Below are 23,981 nucleotides of genomic sequence, written 5' to 3' on the forward strand. Positions count from 1 at the left end.
TTCACAATGAAATCAGCACTGGGAAAGGGTTGGCTTTTTTTATTTGAATCCCACTTTTTTTGTAAGGGATTATATGCAGTTATGCATGGCTTGATCATGCTAATGATATCTCCTGCCTCAGGACATAAGGGATTCACTGCAGCATTAGGAAGAATTCACCCCAGTAGCACTGGTGGAAAATAGTGCAACTGAGCATTTGCCCATCAGAAAATGCCATTTCATCAAAATTGAAACTTTCATGGAGAATTTGTCAATTCTGATGAAAATTAATTTAGAAAAAAAATCAAAACAAAGCTTTTCGATAATGTCAGAATGGGATGTTTTGACATTGAATGTTTTCCCTTTTTTTAAAATGACTATTTTGTTTTTTCTAATATAAAATAAAATAATTTCATGTTGAAATTTATTTTATATTATAATTTTTTAACTGTTAAAAGTTGAAATAGAAACAAAATGTTTCATTTTATCTGCATGAAAAACTTTAATGGATCCAAAATGATTTTTACAATTTCATTGGCGGGAAATTTTGAAATTCAACAGTTCGTTCTGATTCAGAACAAAACCAAGTTTTAAAATCGTGGTGGTTCTCATGCAACAGATATTCCAGTCCCTGTGCAACTCTCACCCCCAGCCCCAGGGCAAGCAGTGGACAATTAGCAAGATGCAAACATCACTCACTGGCCATTGCTAGAGACAGTGTTTCAGGGACTGAGCCAAACCCAAAGACGCCAGCTCTTTGCCATTACCTGTATTTATAATGGGAAATTGTCTGAAATAACCAGACTGGCCAAGTGGTCTTTTAGAACAGCACAAAACTTATGAATGCAAGGAATAGGTTAATCTTCCTTTTGCCACCCATTTTCCTTCTGGCCTGCTCCAAAATTTTGACCCCCAACTTCCCTAGACTGCCCACGACAGTGGTTTTCAACCTTTTTTCACTTGCAAATCCCTAAAAATTTTGAATGGAGGTACAGACCCCTTAGAAAATCTTAGATCTAGTCTGCGGAGTCCACGGACCACAGTTTGAAAACCACTGGACTACAGTACTGGCAGCCAGGTAGACAAACAGTAAAAGTGTCCACAGTGTTGCCAACTCTTGGGATTTAGTTGTGAGTCTTGTGATATTTGGTGCTTTTCTTGAAACCGCAGATCCTGGAGTCAGGGGATCATCTGAGAATCTCGGCTTTCATTTTTAAAAAAGCAAGTTTCTAGCCCTCCTGGCTGCAGAGAGACGCTGGGAAACAAACAAACTCAGTACACCCCAAAGAAACCAGCAGCAACTAAAAAGACCCCCCCAACTGATGGTCAATTGAAATCTCATGATTTTTAAGCCAGTCTCATGAATTTGTTGGGCCTGAAGCAGAGCTTTGAAGGCTCAGGGTTGGCTCACCTGCTTCACACGTGTGGTGTAATGGATGTGACACAGTGTCCGAAGGACCAGCGAGCAGGCAGCTAGCCACATGGCTGAGTCAGATCAAAGCAAGACTGGAAAGAGTTTATGAGGAATCTGTCTGTAGCCACCCCAGGCCATGGCCCGTTGGTTTGGTGCAGCATATTCTTCCAGTGTGTGTGTTTGTAATGCCTGAGTGCCACCCTGCCTCCCTGCTCGCTGCGTCAGTGTGCATGCCTGTTCTGCTGGCTAACAATGTTTGGTTTGGTTTCAGAAGACAGGAAGCTCTTTGTGGGGATGCTGGGGAAGCAGCAGAGCGAAGATGATGTAAGGCGGCTGTTTGAACCCTTTGGCCAGATCGAAGAGTGCACCATCCTCAGAGGGCCCGATGGAGCCAGCAAAGGTGGGAGATCATCAGGCCCCACCTGAGAGCTGGACAAAACCGCGACCCACCTCCCACTCAAACAGCCGCGTGACTTGCCTTTGCCCAGGCTCGTGACCCCCTTTGTGCCGGCTCCTTTCCATTAGTGTTTGTGCGTAGGGACAGAGCGTCGCCATCAGCCAGGCACAAGCCTTTGCACCAGAAGTGACACGGTTCTTATGGGTTGGAACACAAATGTGTCTGAGATACTCCAGGCACCCTCATGGGGGCTCCTTGCTGATCACTGCCCAGATGGAGGCACCCCCTCAGCTCCAGCCTCCTTCCCTGCCAGGCAGCGTGCCCCCCTCAGTTCCAGCCTCCTCCCCTTCCAGCCAGCATGCCCCCCTCACCTCCAGCCTCCTCCCTGGCCAGCCAGCGCACCCCCCTCAGCTCCAGCCTCCTCCCCGGCCAGCCAGCACACCCCCCTCAGCTCCAGCCTCCTCCCCTGCCAGCCAGCGTGCCCCCCTCAGCTCCAGCCTCCTCCCCTTCCAGCCAGTGTGCCCCCCTCAGCTCCAGCCTCCTCCCTGGCCAGCCAGCGCACCCCCCTCAGCTCCAGCCTCCTCCCCGGCCAGCCAGCACACCCCCCTCAGCTCCAGCCTCCTCCCCTGCCAGCCAGCGTGCCCCCCTCAGCTCCAGCCTCCTCCCCGGCCAGCCAGCGCACCCCCCTCAGCTCCAGCCTCCACTCTCCCGGCCAGCCAGCGTGCCCCCATAAGCTCCAGCCTCCTCCCCAGCCAGCCAGCGCGCCCCCCTCAGCTCCAGCCTCCTCCCCTGCCAGCCAGCGCGCCCCCCTCAGCTCCAGCCTCCTCCCCTGCCGGCCAGTGTGCCCCCCTCAGCTCCAGCCTCCTCCCCGGCCAGCCAGCGCACCCCCCTCAGCTCCAGCCTCCACTCTCCCGGCCAGCCAGCGTGCCCCCATAAGCTCCAGCCTCCTCCCCAGCCAGCCAGCGCGCCCCCCTCAGCTCCAGCCTCCTCCCCTGCCAGCCAGCGACCCCCTCCTCAGCTCCAGCCTCCTCCCCGGCCAGCCAGCGCGCCCCCCTCAGCGCCAGCCTCCTCCCTGGCCAGCCAGCGCACCCCCCTCAGCTCCAGCTTCCTCCCCTGCCAGCCAGTGCAGCCCCCCTCAGCTCCAGCCTCCTCCCCGGCCAGCCAGCGTCCCCCCCCTCAGCTCCAGCTTCCTCCCCTGCCAGCCAGCCCCCCCCCTCAGCTCCAGCTTTCTCCCCTGCCAGCCAGCGCAGCCCCCCTCAGCTCCAGCCTCCTCCCCGGCCAGCCAGCACGCCCCCCTCAGCTCCAGCAATAGGCGCCGACTTCCCCTCTGCCCAGTGAGTGCTCGACCCCTGGCCCCGCCCCTGCCCCGCCTCTTCCTGCCCCTGCCCCACCCTCGCCCCCACCCCCATTCCACCCCTTCCCACTAGCCCAAAACTGTTAAGCAATAACATTCCTTTGCATGTACACAGCACCGTCCACCTGAGGATCTCAAAGAACTTTACATACTTGGGTGACTCTGACCATCCCCACTTTGCGGATGGAATAACCGGCACAGGGACTTGCCCAAGGGGATGCAGCACGTCCGTGCAGAGCTGGGGCGAGAACCCTGGACTCCCAGGGCTCTGTTCTACCCACTAGGCAATGCTGCCTCTCCTGAATGTCCTGGACGGATGCGACTATGCAGGGCAGGCAGAGCCTCCTACCAGCATGTGTTATAGCCACGAGCACACATTCTCCTCTGCAACGTTCCTCTTGCTGTAGCTCCCAAACTTAACACTTGTTCTTTTCTCCCCCTAGGATGTGCCTTTGTGAAATATGGGAGCCACGGGGAGGCCCAGGCAGCCATCAACAGCCTGCACGGCAGCCAGACCATGCCGGTAAGTGCTAGGGCTGGGGCAGGAGAGAGAAATAGGCTCATCTTTCTCTTCCATTGCATGGGCTAAGTAACTGGGAGCTGCACCTGGTACCACCAGAAGAGAAAGATACTGTCACAGAATAGTCCACACACTCTGTTACCCCCAGGCATCAGCACTGGATTGACTGGGCTTGAACCAGGAGAACATGGCCCAGTGACTTACTGTCCATCTCTAGCTTAAACCAGTTCACTGAGGCTGAAATTCCATCCCAACTGATCAGCTCCTGAGGCTCCTCCTCAGAGCGGGTGGTTTTACACACGCACACTGGGTGTTGTAAGGAAAGTCCATTGGGTCAATGAGCTCAAATCCCCAAATGTCCTCGTCTCTGAGTGTACCTAACAGACTCCAGGAATCATGGAGATTAGCGATCAGTGGTGCCAAATCAGGGCGTGTGGTGGGGACAACCCCCCAATTTTTGCACTTGCTCCAAGTTCTATAGGAGCTGGGAGGGCCCCTGGCCTGACCACTTTTAAGCAGTGGTCCCATATCCAATCAGTACCGCCAGTGCTGGAGTGGTCCGGAGCATCGCTCCACCTGCATGCTTGCACTGCCACTGAAATTTGACCCAGCTGCCCCTCCATACAGAGTGGCAGTGAGGGCTGGCTGGGCCAAACATCCTTGCGATCTGGCACACTGGGAGTTTGTTCCTGTCCAGCAAAGCTTGGGGGGTCCACCGAGAACTTGATTCCTGGCAGCACTGGGTGGGTAAGAGAAGGGGAGATTTATGGGGGGAGGAGCAGGGACCAGAACGGGGTTCTGGCTGTGCAGGGGATGGGAATTTACCCCTCCCCAGGATACATCTGGGTTGATGCCACTGGTAGAGATGGAAAAGGCCTGCGCGGCACCAGCTTGTCCAAACCCTTTTTGCCAATGCAGGATTGCTCCTGGAAGCACAGACTCAACATAGGCAGGTGCTATGGGGGGTTCCCCCACACCACTCTGTGAATGCCCCTCAGTCCTGAGCTCCAGCCCCATGCTCGTCTACTCCTGTATCCCCACATCCCTACACAGGTATACAGCTTTGCCAGCAGATCTATGTCTTAATCTGCAGCACCCCCTGCTGTTCTCATCCTGGCACCCCGCCCAGCTCTGCAAGTGTCCCTCAGTCCTGTGCTTGAGCGCTCCAGCCTCTCCTTCCAGCCCTGGACCTCTCCTAAACAGACACTGTGAGCAGGGCAGTGACTTTGTGACGTGGGAACAAAGCTGCTAGGAACCAGACCGAGCCCAGCAGCCCTCACCTTTGGCCTGAGGCAGGATTTGAAACCAAGCCTTGAGAGGGAAAAGGCAGTTAGAGCCCTAGTTCCGTCATGTCACTGAATTCAGAAAAAGGGTTTGCTGCTGAGCTGGGACTTTGCCCGTTCCGTGCCACTGTCGCAGCTGGCATTGGGCACATCACATTCCCTCTTCTCTTTCACCACCGCTCTCAGAAGAGGAAGCTCTCATCTCTCACTCACATCCACACCTCTTCATCTCAGTGCCCTTGGCACTGCACTAAAATTGCCCCCTCAGTAGACACTCAGAGGGGTATAGAAATGGATACACCTACTGGCCATGCTCTCTTCCCCTCCCCCACCTATGCATATTGCTGTCTCCTTAATCCAATCACCAGCTAATCTGATCCTCCATTTAATTCGATCAAAATCTCAGGGATCAAACAGTTTCTTGTAAAAATAACACCAGGCCCGTCCTTTATTTTGATTAGCGCTGAGCTCTCTAGGCAGGTGTTAGGGGTTAATTCAATCACAGGCTAGAGAAAGTTGCCATTTAATTAACAGTGAAGGTCAACATTCTGAACGGGAGAGGAAGGAAACAGAGTCCAGGGGAATGCAATGAGTATAAAATACGACTGCAATTAAATATTGCATTGATCAGACACTGCTATGGAAAAGCTGGGCCAAATTCTTCCCTGGCAGGACTGCACAGAAGTCAGTGGAATCATCCTGGACACGAATTAGCACTGTCACCGGCAGGGTGGCTGAGAGATGCTATCTGATACTCTTGAGATATACAAGATCAGTCGCTCTTGTATATCTGATGATGGGATCATACCACAGAGAAATGAGAGGAAGTCTCCCTCTCCTCATGATCCCCCAAGCCTGACCTCAACTAAGGTGACCATATTTTCAGACTCTGACACTTTTGTGGCTACCTGTTTTAGGGCCACAAAGTATTCCTACAAAACCCAAAAGTCCACTTAGTTTTAATGTGTGCCAGCTTCTGACTCAACAGCAACATGTTCCTGTTTCTCGGAGTGGAGGATTTTTTCTACTAACCTAGATTCTGAATGAGTTTATCATGAAATGCTGGACAAGTGTCATTAACGTTCACTCTGAGCAAAACAGCAGCTTGGAAAGTGTCTGTGATCATTCCACTTCTCCCTTCACTCCAAACACTGTTCATCACTCTGAACACTCATTCCACTGGACTCTTGGTTCCTGGTAAACACAGAGCAAATCCTACTTGGTACAACACTACAACAAGAACAGATATTTTGTAGTCCACAAATTTGGACAGGTGCAATGAAAATCTGCAACATTCCAGCTATCCTGAAAGATGTTCCAGGGACATAAAATAAAAAAAATCCGGGCCTATGTAGGATGGTGAAACCAGGACATATGGCCCAGATCCACAGCTGGTGTAAATTGGCATAGTTCTGCTGACTTCAGTGGAGCTTTACTGATTTACACCGGCCTAGGTTCTCCCTGCCTCGATCACTAACACAGAAGTTGCAGCTCGCAAGAAGGAGAGAGAGCGGTCAGGAGGGGTTAATAATGGAGAATAAAGAAACCTGCTAGGTGCCATCAGAAAGTTTGTGCTCCAGGTTCATCACCTATATTTATTGTCCCCTCTAGGGTATACCTAGCCGCCTGCTGCCAATGCTCACGTGCAGAAGTGGTGCAGCCATGCTTTCTCTTTCCCCTAGGGAGCCTCCTCCAGCCTGGTGGTGAAGTTTGCAGACACAGACAAGGAAAGGACTTTAAGGCGGATGCATCAGATGGCAGGACAACTGGGAATCTTCAACCCGATGACCATCCAGTTTGGAGCCTACGGGGCATATACGCAAGCGGTAGGAGATGCTGCCTGATTAGATGGGGTGGGGGGTGAATCCTTTATCACAGATGTGGGGCACCATACCTCAGTGTCCTTCAAAGAACTGATACGGATACCTTCATATGTACTGCAAATGCCCTAGCTCAAGTTGTGCCCATAATACATTCTTAGCAGTAGGGTGTCCAGGTATCCATAAAGGCCCAGCTATTAGACACTAAGGTCCAGTGCATGTGGGAACTGGTATGCCCACTGCTTTGGAAAAGCTGTACCACACAGTGAGACCACTGCTCATCCCTTCCAACCATGGCTAGCCCTTTCTGCCCACTGCAAAGCAGTGGGGCTCCAGGAGCAGACACACCCACTTCCCTCAAACTCATCTGGTTGGAGGCCAAAAAAGTTTAACTAGTGGCTTATTGTAAAAGAATTTCCTGTTTTTTGTGGCTACCATCTTAAGTGGCATATACAAGACTAGGTGTGTGCTAGACATACCAAGTTACAGCCCCCGCCCCCCTCCAATACGGAAATCATGTCCAAAATGTATTGCAATATCCACCAATCAAAATTGGCAAATTCACATTCAAGCCAAAACCAAGCCCTCAGTTTAACTCATCATGCGTTGCTTTTGCACCGCACATGCTTTTAAAGCGTCCCACTGTTGAAGGCACCTTGCAATACACAGAAGCAGCGAGTCTCTCTCTCTCCAAAACTGCTGTGGAGTTTTATACAATTTATCATCCTGGCTTGGTAGGTCTTTGTCGACAAGAGGTCCAGGTCTGGACTAGCAGGTCACACTGTGGTGTCGGGGAAGGATACGTTCACCCCGCAACTGCTGTCAGTCTCTCGCTTTCATAACCATTACACCTACTCAGTCAATGAGAGCCTTAGAGACAGTGTTGAAGTGGAACGGAGCAGGACACAGTATGTCATAATGCACTTTTCTTTCCAAAGGGCTAGAGGCAGGAATCACTGGGCGCGGGCAGAATTCTCTGGCCTGTGTTTTGCAGGATATCAGACCAGATGATAACGATCTGTTCAGGCCTTAATATCTGTGAATCTGTGCTTGGCAAAGTAATGCTTTGGATAATGACAATGCAGTGACTGGCAGTAAGCACTCTGCAATAGATCACACACCGCCTTAGACCTCTCTGACCCGGGGAGGGAATGCTGGCACAACGCTTTTCTGAACAAGCTTTCTTATTTCAGTCTTCAAAGCCACTAGAGATAGCTAGAAAATAGGACCTCGGTGTTCAATGTTAACTGAAGGCTGCCATGCAGCAGCAGCCTTTGGCTACCCGCAGCACTGCAGACTAGTGCAGGTATTTGGTATGAGCCCAAGTCCTGTTGTGGTGGCTGAATCCGTTTCTTCCTGGCCCAGAGGGAAGAGTGCTGCTAACAGAACTGGGCAGACCGAAAGGAAGACACACAATTCACTCACTCTCCACTGTTGCAATATTTTCTCACGCACCATTAAACACCCAAAGAAACAGGCCAGGGAAGAGACAGATTCAGCCCAAAATCCCAAAATCCAAAACCTCCCTGTAGTGTGGGCTGGTTTAGAACTGGAGCTGCAGCCAGACGTCCCTGGAGAACCTATTCCTCCTTCTGGAACTCAAGGAAAGATGTCAGGAACTCAGGTTCGCCCCTGCTTATCATTAAACACACGGCTCGGCTGTAGCAGGCCACAGTGACGAAAGTTACACAGGAGGGTGTGACTGGATCCTGGGTACAGAGAAAAGCTAATTTTCAATTCCCTTCCTTCTCCCCTTCTTCCACTTCCTTTCTCTTTCCTTTTCCGTTCTTCATTTTCTTTTTGTCCTTCCATCTTTCTTTCTTTCTCTTTTTCTTCTGCTTCTTCCCTCTTTCCTTCTTTCTTTCCTTAAGATAATGCAGCAGCAGGCAGCCCTGATGGCTGCAGCACAAGGGACCTGCCTGAACCCCATGGCAGCCATCGCCGCAGCCCAAATGCAGCAGATGGCAGCCTTTAACGTCAGCGGACTAGTTGCTGCTCCTATGACCCCCTCATCAGGTATTTGTCACCCACCCTGCTCAGTCTGTCTATGGTGGGTTTCCAGATCGTGTTATGGCAGCCGGATAGCACCTGTCTGGTGTAAAACATGGGGTGGATCCTCTTGAAACTAGGAAGCCTTCATCAGGCATGCAGAGGGGACTCGCAATCTCCTTTCTTAACAAACTTTGCCCACTGATGATTTGTTTAAAGCAAACAAGCCAGCAATCACTGTTCACCTACAAGCCCCCAAATCCTCCCATATAGGCCCCTAAATCCTCCCCTCATCCTCCTAAGTGACTCAGGGCTAAAGCTCTCATTCTTTCTCCCCTGCGCCCCCTTCTCTTTGGGGGTTAGGTACAAGCACACCTCCAGGGATCAGCACAGCGCCCGTCCCCAGCATAGCCACTCCCATTGGGGTGAATGGGTTCAGCCCCCTCCCACCACAGACCAATGGGCAGCCAGCATCCGAGACCATTTACACCAATGGAATCCATCCATACCCAGGTAGGTCCTGGGGAAGGAAGAGGGAGGAGCCTGGGAATGTTCTGCCGCCAGCGCTCTTGCTGTTGGGCTGGCTTGTGCCTGTCTGCTGGAGGAGAGATGGGTGGTGGGGTGTGCACCATGCGGGTGCACAAGCGTTCCCGCACCCTTGTGTCAGCCACACAGGGGAGGGCCTTCTCTGCAACCCTTGTGCTCACCTGAGCACAGAGATCCCTTAGGGCTAGCACCCTTGTCAAGAGTGGCAGGGAGGAATTGGGACCAGGCCCTTCTCTGTCCCTCCCCACCCGCCACTGCTGTGGGGTGCAGCGGCTACGCCCAGCAGGAACTTGGTGAGTCATTGTACCCCCCTGAGTCACAGAGTTCCCTGCTAGAGCAAAGCAACACCATGCCACCCTGGACACAGCACAGTGCCTGAATGGCCCCGAATGGCTCTAAAGGAGCAAAGAGAAAAGCCAAGTGAGCACCCCTAGATTACGGCTTTCAAACGGGCTTAGGTGAGGAGCGGGGATATGCTGGATGGCTGAGTGGCAGCAATTGGTGGTGGGATACCAGCTCTTTCAGGTCCAGCTCACCAGCTGCTATCCTTCTGGGGTCAGGAAGGACCCAAAATAGTACCCACTGCGTGTCTGCTCAGAGAGGAAATGCCATGCTGCATGCTACTAACTAATGGGACACAGGGCTCAGGGGAAGGCTGCCCTGCTGGCAGGAGAGCAGTAGGTAATTCATTTAGGGTAGGGGTCACATCCAGACCCAGGGGTCTCTGCTGGTTGATTTGCTGTGTCCTAGCATTCAGTGGCATAGAGAGGAGTGTTCACTGTCAGAGCTGGGCAGGAATTATTCAGTGACATGTTCCCTCAATTAGTCTAAATCAAACTTTGCAGAGACGGATTGGCTTTGGAAAAATTCCCATTTTGAAAAAAAAATTGGGAAGAATGTTATGGAATTGTCAAAAATGTCCTATTTCAATGTTTCCTAGGTGAAAAGTTCTGGTTTTCAGGTCCAAACGACTTGTCGTTTCACAACAGATGTCAATGTACAGTTGGTTTGTATTTCAATTTAAAAGATCAACATTGAAACGGAACGGTTCAGAATGATCAAAATGGGTCATTTCGGCTAATCCCAAATTACTTGTTTTTCAGATTTTCAGTTCGTGCCAGTTTTTGAGGGTTTTGACTGTTTGTCCTGATTCGAGATTGAAAGTAATGCTGAAAGCTCAAAACTTTTTGCTGAACCAGAATACCATTTTCCACCCAGCTCTGTTCACTTTGTTCTCTGCCGCAATTCACTAGAATATGGCTTCCAGATGCTAGCTGGCCTCTGATGTGAACCTGGACACTCTCCAATTTCCTAATAAAAACCTCCTTCCCTCTGAGAGGGCCTGATCCTGGAGGGCGCTAAGAACCCTCCACTCCCATTAAAATCACTGAGAGTGGAGAGCACTTGGAGCCTCAGAAGATCAGGCATAAATGTTTCAGAGGGAACATTTGGCATCCCCTAGTTTCTGAGTAATTAACAGTGATCAGGAGTGTGTCTGTTACTTTGTTTCTCAGTACACTACAGATTGCTTTGCTGAGCTGTGGGAGGGGACGGGGACAAAAAGCCAACAGGAAAATGATAGGGGGACAAATGATCTGCTGTATCTCTGAGTGATTCCTGCTGGCTGCTCCTGCTGCAAAACCTGTTTCTCCTCTGGTTTATCTTGCTTACTCTTTCTTCATTCTCCCTTCTTTTCTCTTCCCAGCTCAAAGTCCCACTGTGGCAGATCCCCTCCAACAAGCCTACGCAGGCATGCAGCACTATGCAGGTCTCAAACTTTGCTTTGCAATTCTCCCTCTGTCTCTGCCTTGCACTCTTTCTCTGTTTCTTGGTTTGTTTTTGTTGCCTTGTGGCTTTTAAGTAAAATGACCATGAAAGGAACTGTATGGGGAAGGACACTGAGGGAGGAAAAGGGGACACTTAGCAAGATCTTGCAACTGCATGTTTTGGTGAACTTCTCTTCTTACTTGCAACCATGGAAAGCAATGGATTCCCCATCACTTGGCATCTGTAAGTCAAGATGGGATCATTTCCTATAAGACATACAACCACAGGTTGTTGGGATCAGTGCAGGAATCACTGCATGAAACTCTCTAACCTTGATTATGCAGGGTCAGACTAGATCATCGTTTTTCAAACTGGGAGTCCTGACCCAAAAGGGGGTCACAAGACTATTGTGTGGGGGAGGAGGGGGGGGGGTTGTGAGAGAAGTGACAGCTGCTGGCAAGGCGCCCAGCTCTGAAGGCAGCGCCACCACCAGCAGCAGCACAGAAGTAAGCGTGGCATGGTGTGGAGGGGTGTCACTTTTTGCGGGGTCATCACAACCTGAAATATTTTAAAAGGGGGTCCCAGCCAAAAAAGTTTGAGAACCCCGAGACTACATGATAGCAATGATCCTTTCTGGCTTTAAAATCTGTGCAGTAAACGTCAGGAAACTGAGAATGTGAAAAGTCTTGCAATGACCCCAGAAAAGAGTAGAGGTGAGACCTCGACCTTTCTGCTTGTTCCTGACACAGCGCCATCCCCAGCAACGAAGCCAGGAAATAGCTCTGAGCTCATTTACACCGTGTACTCATTTACACGGCCTTACCCCAGGTGTGCTCATTTACATGGCCTTACCCCAGGACTCTGGCTAATTTAAGGTACTAGTGGGTAGGATGAAAGTTTTAGTGCAAATAAGCCTGAGATAATTCAGCAGAGGGAGGCTCAGTGGCAGCACAGATACACATTAAGGGAGTGCTAGGGAGGAAGCAGCCTCAGAGCATTAGAGAGATGTGGGGTAATGGTGGAGAACCAGTTCAATATGAGTGCTGACTGAGAGTCGGTTGGGTTGAAGATCAGGTCAGTACAGTTCTAGTAGGGAGTCTGCTGAGAGATCACTTGAAAGAAAGCAGAGGTTCTAATTAGGTTTGCGAGGATTCTGGTTTTATTTGTTGTTGATGCTCTCAAAGGGTGTTTTTCTTGAAAGGTTTTTTGGGGTATGTTTTTACTTTTATCAGCTTAAATTTTGTACTAGTAGGAAATTTTAAAAAATAGATATTCATAGTTGTAGTGTGGTCAGAATATGAGGATTGTAGAAAATGGGAATCTAACAGACTGAGAAATAAAATCATAATGTAAGATCAGCATGGACTTTCATAATTTAATTAGGGATGGTCAAAAAATTTCCATTTAAATTGTTTTATGACAGAAAACTGGGGTTTTGACTGGGGTTTTTGGAATTTTTTGCAAAAAGTGTGTTTTCCACCAAAAAAATTGTTTTGTTTTTTTTTACGGAAAAAACAAATGCCTGCAAACTGAAATATTTCAGTATGGAAATACTGCTGCAGTGCCTCATGGGAGTTGTAGTTCAGGCACCTCACGTCTCCATTTTCCTCTGTGGGCCAGGCTCCCCTCCCAGACTACATCTTCATGATGTACCATGGCCAGGGACTCCCATGATGCACCACTTCCACCAAGAGGGACGACCGTGGTGCATCATGGGCAATATAGTCTGACCAGGGAGCCTGGGATATAGGGGATAATGGGAGCCTGTGGCACTTAACTACAACTCCCATGAGACACCACAGTGGCATTTCCAAAAACAGATATTTCAGTTTGTTTTTCAGCCAAAATATTCAGATTTTGATTTTTCCATCAGAATTTTCTATGGGGGGCAAAAAATCTATTTTCTGACCAGCTCTAAACTTAATAGTTCATTTTTAAGTCTGATGGGATACTGCTAGAATCTCTCTCATACATTTGAGCAGGGATTGAGTCTGCTGGAAAGGTTTAACTGAGTTACTATTAGCAGCTGTAGAAGTAGCGTAGTAGCACCTAGAGGCTGAGATTGGAGCCCTACTGGGCACTGTATAGACGCATAGTAAGAGACAGTCACTGCCCCAAACAGCTTGCACTCTGACCAGACAAGACAGGCGAAGAAAGTATTCTTATCCCCATTTTATAGATGGGAACTGAGCACAGAAATTTAAATGATTTGCCCAAGGCCACAGAGAGAGTCTGTGGGTGGCAGAGTTGGAAAGTGGACCCAGATATCCAGAATTCCAGTCCAGTACCTGAAGCACAGAACCATCTTGCCTTTCTGCTGACTCACTGCTGCAGCTGGTTTGTTACCACACCCAGACACAAAGGAAAAAGACGGACCTCTCTAGTCAGATTGGATCTAGGGTGTGGGCTGAGTAACTCCCAGGGAGGAATCCTGGGAGCTGCCAAGCTTGCCAAGATGGCTTAGGTTGGCTTTTGTTTCTCTTGGAATTCTGTTTGTGAATAAAACCAAATCCTAGGAAGGGGCTATGTTCTGAATCAATACAGTGTGAGAGACCTGAGTGCAGAAAGGTGGGGAAGCCAGTTCTCTCTCACACATACTTCTCAGCCCTCCAATTTAATTTAATTTTTAAAAATTTCCTCTCTATTAATGTTGATCATCACCAGTGTAACCATTTTTCACTGGGGTTTGTGATGGGGGAGAATTAATAGGTTACAGACATGTACCGGTTAAAACTGAATCCTTCCAAACCTGCTGTAGTTACATACCCCTGCAGGCTGCAAACCCGAGGTGAGACAGCATCTGGCATACCATATGCAGGTCTGGTCTTTGCTCTCTTACAATAGAAACTGAGAAGATACGCATTCAAACAAGGGAAACCAAAGTGACACAGAGATGTGAGAATTCCATCAGCAGGAAAAGAATAAAGAAGCCATGTTTATTTGTTTAGCCTAAAGAAACCGTCCTTGAGGGAGGACATGATGATGCCGTATAAATACTGAGGACCATATCCTCAGCTGATGTAAATCAGTGTAACTCCAGTGATTTTTGGGAGCTGCCCTGATTTACACCAGCCTACCATCTGGCCCTGATAGAGCAATAATAAAGTGAGAGAAGGAAAATGATTATTTACATTGAAATGAAGTGATGGGTTTTATCTTAGTTATACTGGAGTAAATTGAGCTCAAAATAGGGATCAGATCCTGCAGGCCAAATTCATCCCTAGTGTTTCTCCATTTACTTCTAAGGAGTTCATAGCAGGGATGAAAATACACGAAAGTAGGCACAAGTGTTGGCTGCTTCCCAGATTCCTCCTTAAGCTCTGCTCAGCTCTCACCCTTGGTCCTCACTCACTAGAAGTCCACTCCTATGTCCCTAATATCTAGGAGGGGTAAGGACATACCTGCCTCAGCATATCCCACCCAACACTTTCCTGCAGGACCATCACCTGCTGCCAGCCTGCTACAGGGAGTCACGTGGCTAGAAAGTTTGCTCAATACACTGAAAAGAGACCTTTTGAATGCCTGCAGCCTGTGGGTTTTGATTCCTTTTGTTGCATTATAATGAACATGTTTGGAATTACCCCTCACTCTAGACAATTCACATGTGCTATTCAGAGCTTTCTCAGAGGCTGAAATAGCAGCTGGCCCCCTTTTCATTCTGCAGAAATAATGCTGTAGACAAAATGCTACTCACGGGTATTTCATCCAGTTAATTAAGTGTTTCTCTGCCAGTACAGAAAAATCCACATTTCCATTAAAAGCATGCTCTCTAAAACACACTGCAGCACTGAGCCAGTCTCTCTGCTCAGTTACTCCAGTGTCTGTAGCTTGGCAGAGCACCACTTGTGGGAGTGAGCGCAGAAGCTTGTCCATTGCACATATGTACTATATCTGAAATGTGAAATACCATCAATTTCGCCCCTGTTCATTGCTGCTGTTCTGTGTTCTACAGCAGCATCTACCAGCTGGGATTGGGCCCCGTTGTGCTAGGCGCTGTATGTATACATAGCAAGAGACAGTACCGTCCCTAAGGAACTTGCATTCTAAATAGACAAGACAGACAAAGGGTGGGAGGGGAAACAGAGGTACAGGGAAGAGAGATGACTTGTCCAAGGTCATATAGCAGGTCAGTGGCAGAGCGAGGACTGCAATCCAAATCTGCCTCCCACCAGCATTCAGCTAGATCAGGCTGCTCCCTCTATTTATGTTATTTAGCATGTACAGAGTCATACCACATGTCTCATCATAGGTGAACAAGTTGTGTATAGGTTCACACTCTGACATGTATGGGCCAGATTCTGATCTCTCTGAAACAGAGGTAAATCAGGAGTCAGTGGAGCTACACTGGTGTTAACCTGGTGTAAGAGCAGAGTCAGGCACCATGGGAAGTAGGAGGCACGGACATGAACTGGAGGCCTGGAGCAATGCCAATTGACAGATGGTACAACTTCAGCAGAAGCCTCCACGGATCAGCTGATCACTGAACACAAAGAGTGCAGGACTTGGTATGCAGTGAAAATGGACAAAGCTCAGAGACTTCAGAGCTTCAATCTGGATAAATCCCCACAAGTTCTGAGACTGTCTGTGCTGCCTCCAAATGGTCGCAAGGATCTGCAGAATGGACCATAAATCTCGTGAGAACAGGATTTTACAGTAGTTTTAAAGTTCTTCCTGCTTCTCATCCAAGCAGGAATACCAACAGGACAGCTTGTTTCATTGTATTCAAATGCTTCTGCTTCCCAGCCAGACTGGACCCCAGATGGGCAAAGGCACTGGGCAAAAGTGGTTGAAAGTTAACCCAACTTTTTCATGCTCAGTTTGGTTGAAGTTGGGGGTGGGGGTGGCCTATCCAAGGTTTGGTATCTGCGCTGGTGCTCAGATAAGATATGGAGATGACCACAATAATGTTCAGTATAACACTGGGAGAAGAAAGGAGCAGATTGTGCAGGAAGGAATGAGAAAGTGTTCCACCCTAGTGTGGAAAGGAAGCTCTCGTCTTTCTGGAAAGAATTTGGACACCTGTGCATTGCCAGGCAGGATGTTATGGAACAGAAACAAACACCCCAGGCAGACGCTCCCAGAGAGGGAAGAGGGCCTCCCAACTGACCCTGCAAAGAGAGCAGGGGCTGATTGTTGTCCCTGGAAGGGCCTATAAATGGGGGAGCAAACTGCTGCGCTTCCCCTAGTGAAGAGTTGCCACGGCAGAAAGGAGTGGGTGGGGCCGGCAATGTAGTGCTGGGTTTGGGGAAAGAGGAATGGCTGGCCCGCTCCCATCTTTCTCTGGGAGGGAGGGAGGAGTCCTCAGCCATTCTGAACCTCAGAAATGCTATTGTTTGATTCCAGCTCTAAGACTGAGTGGAAACCGGGTAGGGGACACCTAGCCAGTCTAACTGACCAACCTGCTACCCAGGGCCAACGATTCCTCCTGCTCTTCATTCCCTGGTCAATGTCACAATGAGAAAGGGACCTGGCAGATTAGCGGCTGTACTGATGAGGAGCAAAAAGTGTCCAGCAAATGCCACTTTCCTGGATTACGTCAAGGGGCAAAGAGCGAGCCCCAGCCGGGGTGGGTAAATGAATGCCCAGCCCAGCAGTCCCAGCTGAGCGTCACAGTCCTGAGAAGTTCTGTGCATAGAAGAACTGTGTCCACATGCTAATGCAGTCAGGGCCATTCCACTGGGACATCCGGACCATTTCCCTTTTATGTACTTCTCATAGGGCTGGTCCAAACAGAGAGGGGATCAGCTGGAAGCAAATTATACACTATGATCCCTGACTGAGATCAGTGGAGAATATGTCCCTATGGTGCTGGGTGGGCTCTGCACTGCTTCAGATGGGATGTAAAACCCAAGAACCTGCAGTCCTCCAGGGTGTGCAGAACCCCAGTGCTCTGTGGGAGCTTTCATTCCCATGGGCACAATAGTTTCCTTTCCTTCCCAGCCATCCCGTTCCACGCCTTTTCCACATCATAAAGTGAGAACTCTTTTGTGAGCTGTCTTCTGAATGAGTCCCACACTGTGGATGTCACAGGTGTAGAACTAAGAGCCTCTGGTACAAAACAGAAGCAGCTTTCTGGGAGAGACTAGCAGCGCTACCTGCAGCTTCAGAGCTAAGCCAGGCAAAAGAAGCTGAAGGGCTCATGAAAACGTGGCCCCTATACCTGGGTGTCTCTGAACCGTTCGCTGGGGATGCCATTTGTGCCGTCTCGGAGTGTGAGCAAAGCAAAGCAGGACAGACCACTGAGGCTTGACCCTTTTGTTTTTCTGTTGTCCAGCAGCATACCCAGCAGCCTATGCACCTATCAGCCAGGCCTTTCCCCAGCAAGCGCCCATCATTCCACAGCAGCAGAGAGAAGGTAAGGGAGGGGGCGCACGTTCGGGAGGGGATAGGCTGAATGATGAATTCATTGATGTGGATCTATTCGCTGGTCACTTATCCAGCTGTACAGCTATTCTGGGGTGGGGGAGCAACATCTGTTGGTCAATAAAGTAGTGTGTGTGTGGCAGGAGAAAGAGAGAGCCCATTAAAAAGGAAAGATAAGTGAATGATGTTAGACTTTGCTGCTTCAAAGACCATAGAAGGTCTCAGAACAAAAGATTTCCAGGCCAGGAGATAAATAAGCAGGCCCAGTAATTTGAAAGGAAATATTGAGGCAGGTCTATTTTCCTGGGTTGAGGTAGGGCCCCTCATCTCAAAAAAGATATACTGGCATTAGAAAAGGTTCAGAAAAGGGCAACTAAAATGATTAGGGGTTTGGAACGGGTCCCATATGAGGAGAGATTAAAGAGGCTAGGACTTTTCAGCTTGGAAAAGAGGAGACTAAGGAGGGATATGATAGAGGTATATAAAATCATGAGTGGTGTGGAGAAAGTGAATAAGGAAAAGTTATTTACTTGTTCCCATAATATAAGAACTAGGGGCCACCAAATGAAATTAATGGGCAGCAGGTTTAAAACAAATAAAAGGAAGTTCTTCTTCACTCAGCACACAGCCTGTGGAACTCCTTGCCTGAGGAGGTTGTGAAGGCTAGGACTATAACAGGGTTTAAAAGAGAACTGGATAAATTCATGGAGGTTAAGTCCATTAATAGCTATTAGCCAGGATGGGTAAGGAATGGTGTCCCTAGCCTCTGTTTGTCAGAGGGTGGAGATGGATGGCAGGAGAGAGATCACTAGATCATTACCTGTTTGGTTCACTCCCTCTGGGGCACCTGGCATTGGCCACTGTCGGTAGACAGGATACTAGGCTGGATGGACCTTTGGTCTGACCCAGTATGGCCATTCTTATGTTCTTATGATTGAAGTCCATGCTACCAGAGATGCTTAATAGAAATCAGCCATATCCCAGAGGAAGAAGAATTACTGGTAGCATGTGTGCGTATATGCTAGGTGTTTTAATGTAATCCCAAAGATTGATGGTTGGATGGTGTGTAGATGAATGGAAAGGATGGATGAGAAGACAGATAACTGATAGGTGATGTGCAAATAGAGAAATAGGGAAATTGAGACATGCCAGGAAAGGTGGGTGAAAAAAATGAAAAGAAAAAAATGAAAGGAAACATAGCTGGAGAGGTGGAGTGGGGTGATGGACAGAGTAATGGGTATATGCAGGGACCTGAATGAACTGGTGAAAGGAAGTAGCTGAATTGCCAAGTGAACATTTAGATAGATTGCTGAATGGGCAAACAGTTACATGAAAAAACCTAGAGATGTAGGGAGAAATGTGTGGGCATAGGTGGCTGGTTGGGTATGTCAACACAGGGCTAAGCAAAGCAATGCTGGGCCATATGAGTGAAAGGAGTAACAGGTAGCTGGACACATTTAGAAAGAGATGGGTGGGTGGACTGACAGAAGGATGCACTAGTAATTTACTAGAGAGATCACTCGGTGACTGAAGATGCTCATTGCAATGCCAGCTCAAACACAGTACACTGCGCAAGTCTGAGAAAGAGGAGGAAGGCACATGTGGCCTCTTTGCTAATGGGCGGCTGTTCTTTGTGTGTGCACGTGTGTTATCCCAGGTCCCGAAGGATGTAACCTGTTTATTTATCACCTGCCCCAGGAGTTCGGAGATGCGGAGCTCATGCAGATGTTTTTGCCTTTTGGCAATGTCATCTCTGCCAAAGTCTTTGTTGACCGTGCCACCAACCAAAGTAAATGCTTTGGTAAGTACCAGAGAACCTGCTCTCATCTTTCCCTCCAGGAGTTTTGCAGCGTTGGCTCCTTTGGATAGTTGGGTCTCCTGTTGCATTTCACACAAAAGAGCATTTTGATGCATAGTGATGCTATGCTTCATTAAGGAGCCAATTAAGCCAATCGGTGGCCAGGTTTACCAGCAAATCTGAGCTATTTGGGAAACACGTGGGACATTTCTTCAATCCCACTCCAGTTACACACAAAGCAATCTGCATATGAACCTTTCTGCCTGAACTGATAGCAGAGAGAATAGACCCTGCATCCCCTCTGCAATCACATCATTATTGATATGTCCAGTCTGTTACATGAATAGGGTGGAACCATGTCTGAAAGGACTGACCACTCAAGGAACCAACAACATTCCTAGGTGGGCTTCTGAAGGAGGTGGTGCAGAATGGTACTCCGTACACCAGGGTGGTATGTTAGTGCATTCCATTCGGACAGGAGCTTACCTGGTTAGGGAGGCTGCTTGCACAGGTCTCACTGTGTTCCAGAGGCTGAGATGTTCCCCTTAGAAATGGATAAAAGTTGAGTTCTGCAATATGAAATGTACCCAAATACGCAGGGTTTTGTGGCAAAGTTCCAGCAAAGTGAAACTGGTGGAATGTTATGTCTGGGGCTTCCTTCCTTTCATTCATAAGAACATAAGAACATAAGTATGGCCATACTGGGTCAGACCAAAGGTCCATCTCACCCAGTATCCTGTCTTCTGACAGTGGCCAATGCCAGGTGCCCAAGAGGGAATGAACAGAACAGGTAATCATCAAGTGATCCATCCCCTGTCACCCATTCCCAGCTTCTGGCAAACAGAGGCTAGGGACACCATCCCTGCCCATCCTGGCTATTTGCCATTGATGGACCTATCCTCCATGAATTTATCTAGTTCTTTTTTGAACCTTGTTGTAGTCTTGGCCTTCACAACATCCTCTGGCAAGGAGTTCCACAGGTTGACTGTGCATTGTGTGAAAAAATACTTCCTTTTGTTTGTTTTAAACCTGCTGCCTATTAATTTCATTTGGTGACTTCTAGTTCTTGTGTTATGAGAAGGAATAAATAACACTTCCTAATTTACTTTCTCCACACCAGTCATGATTTTATAGACCTCTATCATATCCCCCCAGTCATCTCTTTTCCAAGCTGAAAAGTCCCAGTCTTATTAATCTCTCTTTATATGGAAGCCGTTCCATACCCCTAATCATTTTTGTTGCTCTTTTCTGAACCATTTCCAATTTCAATATATATTTTTTGAGATGAGGCGACCACATCTGCACCCAGTATTCAAGATGTGGGTGTACCATGGATTTATATAGAGGAAATACAATATTTTCTGTCTTATTATCTATCCCTTTCTTAATGATTCCCAACATTCTGTTTGCTTTTTTGACTGCTGCTGCACATTGAGTGGATGTTTTCAGAGAACTATCTACAATGACTCCAAAATCTCTTTCCTGAGTGATATCAGCTAATTTAGACCCCATCATTTTATATGTATAGCTGGGATAATGTTTTCCAATGTGCATTATTTTGCATTTATCAACACTGATTTTCGTCTCCCATTTTGTTGCCCAGTCACCCAGTTTTGAGAGATCCTTTTGTAGCTCTTTGCGGACTGCTTGGGACTTAACTATCTTAAGTAGTTTTGTATCATCTGCAAATTTGCCACCTCACTGTTTACCCCTTTGTCTAAGTCATTTATGAATATGTTGAATAGGACTGGTCCCAATACAGACCCCTGGGGGACACCACTATTTACCTCTCTCCATTCTGAAAACTCACCATTTATTCCTACCCTTTGTTTCCTATCTTTTAACCAGTTACCAGTCCATGAGAGGACCTTCCCTCTTATCCCATGACAGCTTACTTTGCTTAACAGCCTTTGGTGAGGGACCTTGTCAAAGGCTTTCTGAAAATCTAAGTACACTATAATCAACTGGATCCCCCTTGTCCACATACTTGTTGACGCCCCCAAAGAATTCTAGTAGATTGGTGAGGCATGATTTCCCTTTACAAAAACCATGTTGACTCTTACCCAACAAATTATGTTAATCTATGTATCTGACAATTTTCTTCTTTACTCTAGTTTCAACCAGTTTGCCCGGTACTGAAGTCAGGCTTGCTGGCCTGTAATTGCTGGGGTCACCTCTGGAGCCCTTTTTAAAAATTGGCATCACATTAGCCATCCTCCAGTCATTTGGTACATAAGCTGATTTAAATGATACATTACAGACTACAGTTAGTAGTTCTGCAATTTCACATTTGAGTTCCTTCAGAACTCTTGGGTGAATACCATCTGGTCCTGGTGACTTACTACTGTTTAGTTTATCAGTTTGTTCCAAAACCTCCTCAAATGACACCTCAGTCTGGGACAGTTCCTCAGATTTGTCACCTAAAAAGAATCGCTTAGGTTTGGGAATCTCCCTCACATCCTCAGCCGTGAAGACCAATGCAAAGAATTCATTTAGTTTAACTGCAATGGCTCTATCATCCTTGAGTGCTCTTTTAGCATCTTGATTGTCCAGTGGCCCCACTGGTTGTTAGCAGGCTTCTTGCGTCTGATGTACTTAAAACAAATTTGCTATTAGTTTTTGGGTCTTTGGCTAGCTGTTCTTCAAATTCTTTTTTGGCCTTCCTAATTATATTTTTACACTTTATTTGCCAGACTTTATGCTCCTTTCTATTTACCTCAGTAGGATTTAACTTCCACTTTTTAAAGGATGCCTTTTTGTCTCTCACTGCTGCTTTTCCTTTGTTGTTTAGCCACGGTGGCACTTTTTTGGTTCTCTTACTATGTTTTTTCATTTGGGGTATACATTTAAATTGAGCCTCTATTATGGTGTCTTTAAAAAGTTTCCATGCAAATTGCTGGGATTTCACTTTTGGCACTGTACCTTTTAATTTTTGCTTAACTAACTTCCTCATTTTTTTGTAGTTCCCCTTTCTGAAATTAAATGCTACAGTGTTGGGCCGCTGTGGTGTTTTCCCCGCTATAGGGATTTTACGCTTAATTATATTATGCTTAAGGATCCGTGTTTGTCACAGAGGTCACGGAAGCCACGGATTCTGTGACTTTCCATAACCTCCATGACTTCTGCAGCAGTCCGTGGGGCTGGCCTGGGAGCTACCTGAGCAGCTCAGGCAGCCCCTGGGCCAGTCACACCAGCTGCTGCTGGGGCAGTCTCGGGCCCCACCGCCCCCCAGCAGAAGGAGTTTGGGTGGTGGGGGGCTCAGGGCTGGGGATTAGGGTGCGGGGGCGGTGCTTATGGGGGGGGCTCCCCAGAAAGGTGACAGCAACTCCCCTGCCCGCAGACACCTCCCCCACAGCTCCCATTGGCCGCAGTTCCCAACCAATGGGGGGTGCCAGGGGTGCTGGGGGGGGGCAGCCGCAGGGGCACTCTGGAGTGTGGGGGCTTGGGAAAGAGCAGAGGTAGCATGTGGAGCTAGGAGCTGGAGGTCACTGCTTCCCAGAAGCCGGGTAGGGAAACTGCCCCAGGTCCACCAAACCTCCCCCTCCACCCCCAAGTACCCATGACACCGCCCCCCCAGGCCACAACCTCCCCCCGTGGCACCCCTGGGACTGCCACCCCCAGCACACCCCTGCCCCCCCCCAGCACCTGCAGTGCCCCCAGGGCCGCCCCCTGGAGCCACTTCCCCTCTCAAGTTTTAGTCAGGGGTATATAGTAAAAGTCATGGACAGGTCACGGGATGTGAATTTTTGTTTTTTGCCCTTGACCTGTCCATGACTTTTACTAAAAATACCCGTGACTAAAACGTATCCTTCGTTATGGTCACGATTACCAAGCAGTCCAGCTATATTCACCTCTTGGACCAGATCCTGTGCTCCACTTAGCCCTGGTCTACACTAGGACTTTAGGTTGAATTTAGCAGCGTTAAATCGATGTTAACCTGCACCCGTCCACACGATGAAGCCCTTTTTTTCGACTTAAAGGGCTCTTAAAATCGATTTCCTTACTCCACCCCTGACAAGTGGATTAGCACTTAAATCGGCCTTGCCGGGTCGAATTTGGGGTACTGTGGACACAATTCGACAGTATTGGCCTCCGGGAGCTATCCCAGAGTGCTCTATTGTGACCGCTCTGGACAGCACGCTCAACTCAGATGCACTGGCCAGGTAGACAGGAAAAGAACCGCGAACTTTTGAATCTCATTTCCGGAGACTGCGGGAACTGTGGGATAGCTACCCACACTGCAACACTCCGGAAGTCAACGCTTGCCTCGGTACTGTGGAAGCACTCCGCCAAGTTATTGCACTTAATGCACTTAGAGCATTTTCTGTGGGGACACACACACTCGAATATATAAAACCGATTTCTAGAAAACCGACTTCTATAAATTCGACCTAATTTCATAGTGTAGACATACCCTTAGAACTAAATCAAGAATTGCCTCTCCTCTTGTGGGTTCCAGGACTGGCTGCTCCAAGAAGCAGTGATTTAAGGCGTCAAGAAACTGTATCTCTTCATCCTGTCCTGAGGTGACATGTACCCAGTCAAATATGGGGATAGTTGAAATCCCCCATTATTATTGAGTTTTTTATTTTTATAGCCTCTCTAATCTCCTTGAGCATTTCATAGTCACTATCACCATCCTGGTCAGGAGGTCGGTAATATATCCCTACTGCTATATTCTTATTATTAGAGCATGGACTTACTCGCCATAGAGATTCTATGGTACAACTTGGTTCATTTAAGATTTTTAC

The 23,981-nt window shown here is 48.3% G+C and overlaps 1 protein-coding gene across 11 annotated transcripts in view; it reads left to right on the plus strand.

Annotated features, from left to right (window-relative positions):
• The window catches only part of CELF6 (CUGBP Elav-like family member 6), a 220,748-nt gene that overhangs the window by 141,263 nt on the left and 55,504 nt on the right, over positions 1-23,981 (plus strand). For 5 of the 11 annotated variants that reach the window (XR_012641251.1, XM_074965888.1, XM_074965892.1 and 2 more), the window contains exons 4-11: positions 1,665-1,793; positions 3,588-3,667; positions 6,630-6,773; positions 8,639-8,783; positions 9,120-9,269; positions 11,008-11,070; positions 17,344-17,424; positions 19,090-19,233. Coding sequence is in view for 10 of the 11 variants with exons in the window: in XM_074965888.1 (XP_074821989.1) it covers positions 1,665-1,793; positions 3,588-3,667; positions 6,630-6,773; positions 8,639-8,783; positions 9,120-9,269; positions 11,008-11,070; positions 17,344-17,424; positions 19,090-19,233 (936 nt within the window). In the remaining variant the exon portion in view is untranslated. The remainder of the gene's footprint in view (positions 1-1,664; positions 1,794-3,587; positions 3,668-6,629; positions 6,774-8,638; positions 8,784-9,119; positions 9,270-11,007; positions 11,071-17,343; positions 17,425-19,089; positions 19,234-23,981) is intronic. The other 6 variants (XM_074965891.1, XM_074965889.1, XM_074965890.1 and 3 more) reach the window with 6 other exon arrangements.

This window comes from Natator depressus, chromosome 10 (assembly GCF_965152275.1).
Source record: "Natator depressus isolate rNatDep1 chromosome 10, rNatDep2.hap1, whole genome shotgun sequence".
In the NCBI taxonomy this organism is placed as follows: Eukaryota; Metazoa; Chordata; order Testudines; family Cheloniidae; genus Natator; species Natator depressus.